Consider the following 5,017-nt stretch of genomic DNA (forward strand, 5'->3'; position numbering starts at 1 on the left):
ATTCTGAGGCTCTGTCTAACATACTTTGGACATGTTGTGAGGAGAGACCGGTCCTTGGAGAGGGACATCATGCTTGGGAGGGTGGAGGGACGGTGCTGGAGAGGAAGGCCCTTTATGAGATGGATTGATTCAGTGACTGGGATAATTGGGATGGGAGTGTCGGAGACAGTGCGATTGGCACAGGACAGTGCGAAGTTTCGGGCTGTTGTACATAGCGTCGCTATGAGTCGCAGGCAACTCGACGGCACATAACGACAACAACAACCTCCTGGGTTTTGCTTGTAGTATCCTGTAATTCATCAAGTTTGTCTTTCATCCATTGAATATATTCAATCACTCCTCTTTTAAATTCTGTGTCAGAAAGTTCCATCAGACATTTTTGCTTCAGGAATACACTTATACTGTGTCACCCTTTCAGGGTGACATCTTGCTTTGCTCTTGTGTATTGTGTGGGATAGCTTGCTTTCTTCGAGACATTGATATGTTCTTGATCTGAAGACAATGCTCTAGAGATCAGTTGTGCAGCTACCCCACTTGTGTGTTTCTCTGAACTTCTGGCTTCAGAGAAATGTCAGTTCAGAGCCTGTGAGGGCAATCTCTTGTTTTTAAGACAGGTTAAGGTGCTCCCAATTAAAGGCAAGTTGATTGCCCAGATGTGTAGGCACTGGTGTGGAGCCAAATGGGGTGAGGCAGGCATAGGGTAGGGGTGATCACAAGGGCAGGTCAAACTCTTAGGGGACCTTGCTCGAACCTCAGCTGTCTGAGTGTGCTCATGATTGGGGTCCCTACTCAAATTCCCGCTGTCCATTTCCCACCCAGTGGTTTTCACTCAGTGGTCCCTGCCTGGTTGGTACTTATGCAGGTGCGCTCACACAGCAGCAGCCCCTGCCCAAGCAGGGTCCTGGATCCAACAGGACCCGAAAAGTCAAAGTCAAATTCCCACTGACCCACTACCCTCTGGCTGGTCTGTAGAGTCCACAAAAGTTCAGACAAATTACCAGTGGCTGGCTGTTTCTGGGCAGTCGGTGTGGCCCAAGAGAGCTTGGCCAAATTCCCCACCCCCTTGGGTGCTCTCCCTGGTAATCGGCAGTGCCCTAGAAAACCCAATCAGGATCCTACCAGCCTTTTCCCTGCCACATTAGTTCCACAGCAGCTCGGCTGGTGCCTCTGGGTGATGGCTGGATCTGCGGCAGCTTCCTGGGGTCACAGGGCTGTGACAGGGGCTGAGGCGCGTGGTTGTGGAGCTTTTGGGCATGGGGGGAAGGGGAGGAAGCAAGAGGCTATTGGGGGGGTGCAGAAACACGGACTGGGACACTACCACCAGGAGGGAGGGCGCAGCTTGGGCACTGCTGGGGGTTTATACAACGGCACCCTGCATGGTTGGGTCACTTTTTGGTGGGCCACAGAGGGTTCATGCAATGGCAGGCCGTCGCTTCTCTGGGGTCACATGGTGGCCGGCAGGTGGTTGCTCCTCCAAGGGTGTCGTAGAAGATGGGGGTGATCGGTTGCTCCTCTGGAGTCACAGGGTGGCAGGCGGTTTCTCACTACTTGCTCCTGGTGGGTGGGTTCCACAGTGGCTTGGCTGGTGTCTTTTGGCTGGGACTCAGCTATCCTGTGTGAGGTTCAAATTCCAGCTCTCTGGATTTTTGCTTTCTTGATGTTAAAGATGTAATTAACATTGAAGGTTGTAGTCTTTGATCTTCTGCACTAAGTATATCATGGACTTTTTTTGCAAGTATGGTTATGCCATCTGCATAATTCAGGTTGTTGTTGAATTTTCTTCCAAACCTGATGCTACATTATTCTTCATATAGTCCAGCTTCTCAGATGATTTGTTCAGCATGCAGATTGAATAGGTATGGGAAAATAAAAGAACCCTAGTGCACATTTTTCCTGATCTTAAACTATGTAAGTGTTCCCTTGTTCTTTTGGGACAACTACTTCTTAGTGTATGTGGAGGTTTTGTATGAGCACAATTATGTGTCTAGGACTCCCATTGGTAGCCACAATTTGTTATGATATACACAGCCAAATGCTTTTGCATAGTCAAGAAAACATAAGTGCATCTTTTTTATAATTCTCTGCATTCAGCCAAGGTCTATCTGATGCTGGCAATGGAATCTCTCAGTGACAGCCTCTTCTGAATCCAGCTTGAGTTTGTGGCAGTTCCATGTTGCTATACTGTTCCAGATAAGCAGACACATAATTTTTTTTAAAATGTGAAATCTATACCTGGACCAGGAGGCAGTCATTAGAACAGAGCAAGGAAACATTGCATGGTTCAAAATTGGGAAGACTGTACACCAGGGATGTACCCTATCTCCATACCTTTTCAATCTATATGCAGAACAGATTATCCAGGAGGGTGGGCTCTAGCAGGAGGAGTGTGGCATCAGGATTAGAGGAAGACTCATCAACAGTCTGCATTATGCAGATGACACAAACCTTCTTGCTGAAACTGAGCAGTACCTGAAGCATTTGCTGCAGAAGGTAAAGGACTGCAGCCTTAAATAGGAATTAAAGGATATTAATATCAAGATAACAAAGATTCTCACACTTGGCCAATTGGCAGCATCATGATATACAGTGAAGAGATTGAGATTGTTAACAGCTTCAGTGTGCTTGGCTCCACAATTAACACTCTTGATACTCTCGGCAGCCAGGAAATCAAGACATTAATTGCATTGGGAAAGTTTACTGTCAGGGACCTCTCCAAAGTACTGAAGAGCAACAATGTCAGTCTGTAGACTAAGGTGCACCAGACCCAGGCCATAGCAATTACTTGTTATTCATCAGAAAGCTGGACAATGACTAGGGATGATAGAAAGGGAATTGATGCCTTTGAGCTGTGGTGCTGGAGAAGATTATTCAATATATCATGGACTGCCAAGAGGACAAACAGGTTTGTCCTAGAGATGATGAAATCAGTCTGCTCCTTGGAGGCTTTGTCTGACATACTGTAGGCATGTTTCAAGGAGGGACCAGTCCTTGGAGAGGGACATCATGCTTGGGAGGGTGGAGGGACAGCACAAGAGAGAAAGACCCTTAATGAGATGTAATGACAGTGACTGGGGGTAATGAGGTTAGGTGTGTCAGAGACAATAAAGTTGGCACATAATAGAGTGGGTTTCAGGGCTATTGTACACAAGAGCAACAACATTCTTAACCAGGAATGCTTTGTTTTCTGTAATGATGTGTCTTTTGGCCATCTGGTGATCTTTGTTCTCTCCTCTTTTCTTTTGCCCCACATATACAGACAAAGGAGACACAAAGAAATATAGACATTATGCTCAGGACCCTCCACGTCACATTTCAGGAGGTATTAAAAGGAGTGGAGGAGATGGGCGGGATCCCATATTGTAGAAAGGGCTATTTCCTTGCCTGTGAAATAATTTTATTGACCTCCTCAGATATTATCTGGAGGATTTAAATGGAAGATGTTTAAAATGGGCATGTGGTAGGCACTCAGTAATACTTTTCTCTTTCATTCCTTTCCCCTCTTTTCTTGTATTCCAGAAATCTCATTCTTTCTACAAACTGCAGTATATCTCCCAGCCAGACTGGGGTGTCCTCAGTAACCCTGACCATATACTCACTATGGTGGAGGAAGCCTGACACCTCCAAGGATCTGAGCCTGGGCCTCTCTGTGTTCACTGCAGGTTTAAGGAATAGGCTTTAGGGTCTTGTAAGGCAGAGGACAACAGGGAGTGAAGTGTAGGGCTTGGAGCCAGTGTTGAAGTCTGAGAGTGTTCTGATAAATCTTTAGCCCATTCTGCTTATCTGCTGAAATTACTAACATTTACTGAGCACTGTTTGACTTTTGATAAGAACACAGTTGATACTAAATGATCACAGCCCATTCCACCTCTCCCCCCTTTAAAATATAATCTTTAGATTCTTGAAATCATGTGGTAAGACAAAGAATTCCTGAGTAGGACTCTCACCTCAGCCCCAAGTATTTCATGTAAAAGAAACTGTGAGGTCCGGGGAATACCTAGGTTAGCCCTGACTGAATGTGCTCTTGTTTCTCTCAGTGCAGGCTGCCGGACAACAGGTGTCTTGTGCCCCCTGGATTATGTAAGGCAGTTGCTCCTGATCCAGGTACAGTGAAATTATGCTATGTGTACACCTGAGGTACATGTCCTTTGTCCATGTGGTCCCACTCATGGCAGTCTCCTCTCTGCTTAGACAATCCCGCCTAACTTCAGCCTCTCTGAAGTGGTCCTTGAGATGCGGAAACAGAGGCCTGTGTCCTGCAGACAGAGGTGCCTCTTATTCTCAAAGCCACAGGCTAAGCTTCTACCTGTTTCCCCTCTATGCTATCTTTCTTTTTTGGTGATGCCACTTCCCATCCTGAAATACAATGTGGTGAGCAACAGGGTAATATCCATATGCATACAAGGAAGTCAGTGAATACCACTAACATTCAAATATATGCACCAACAACTAGAGCAGGTAGGGAGACTCACCCCTGTATTTTCTTTCTGTGAGACACTAGCTCCTTCCTTGCTGTTTATTTCACCTAACATTCTTGGACAGTTGCTTTGAATCGAGCGCTAGGGACTCTCTGTTACCTCTTCTTACTCATTTGTCCCCACCTAATCGAAGAAGCAAAAACCGCGCGACATTCGTTCCTGCAGGCCGCTCAGAGGAGGGGTTAGGCATCCGACTAGCTGCAGGCTGGGCAGCCTAGAGGTCAGCCTCAGACCCCTCCCTTCTCCCCAGGTAATCGAAGAAGCAAAAACCACGTGACATTCATTCCAGCCTATCTACACACCAGTTCTACAGGATGCATCACCTTTACTCGGGAAACATTACGACTAAACTTCAGAGACATAGATCCCAACATAAGGAACTACCATCAGCTGATGTGTTTGGAATCACAGAAGCCATGGAAGCCTCATATATAAGTTATTAGATGGAGGGCTGGTCAAAGGGAGATAGATGTGAAAGGAGGGGGTAGAAGTGGATGGGTATCCTGGTGGATGGTGGAGCAGGGAAATAAGTGGGTAAAGAC

General features: G+C 46.5%; 1 protein-coding gene across 1 annotated transcript in view; it reads left to right on the top strand.

Annotated features, from left to right (window-relative positions):
* PTPN18 (protein tyrosine phosphatase, non-receptor type 18 (brain-derived)) overlaps positions 1-5,017 on the top strand; it is a 71,911-nt gene that overhangs the window by 61,653 nt on the left and 5,241 nt on the right. Inside the window, 4 exon segments of the mRNA XM_006903808.1 lie at positions 3,257-3,319; positions 3,517-3,659; positions 4,035-4,101; positions 4,189-4,248. Coding sequence (XP_006903870.1) covers positions 3,257-3,319; positions 3,517-3,659; positions 4,035-4,101; positions 4,189-4,248 — 333 coding nt within the window.

This window comes from Elephantulus edwardii, unplaced genomic scaffold (assembly GCF_000299155.1).
Source record: "Elephantulus edwardii isolate Elephantulus edwardi_28Jun2011 unplaced genomic scaffold, EleEdw1.0 scaffold00475, whole genome shotgun sequence".
Lineage (NCBI taxonomy): Eukaryota > Metazoa > Chordata > Mammalia > Macroscelidea > Macroscelididae > Elephantulus > Elephantulus edwardii.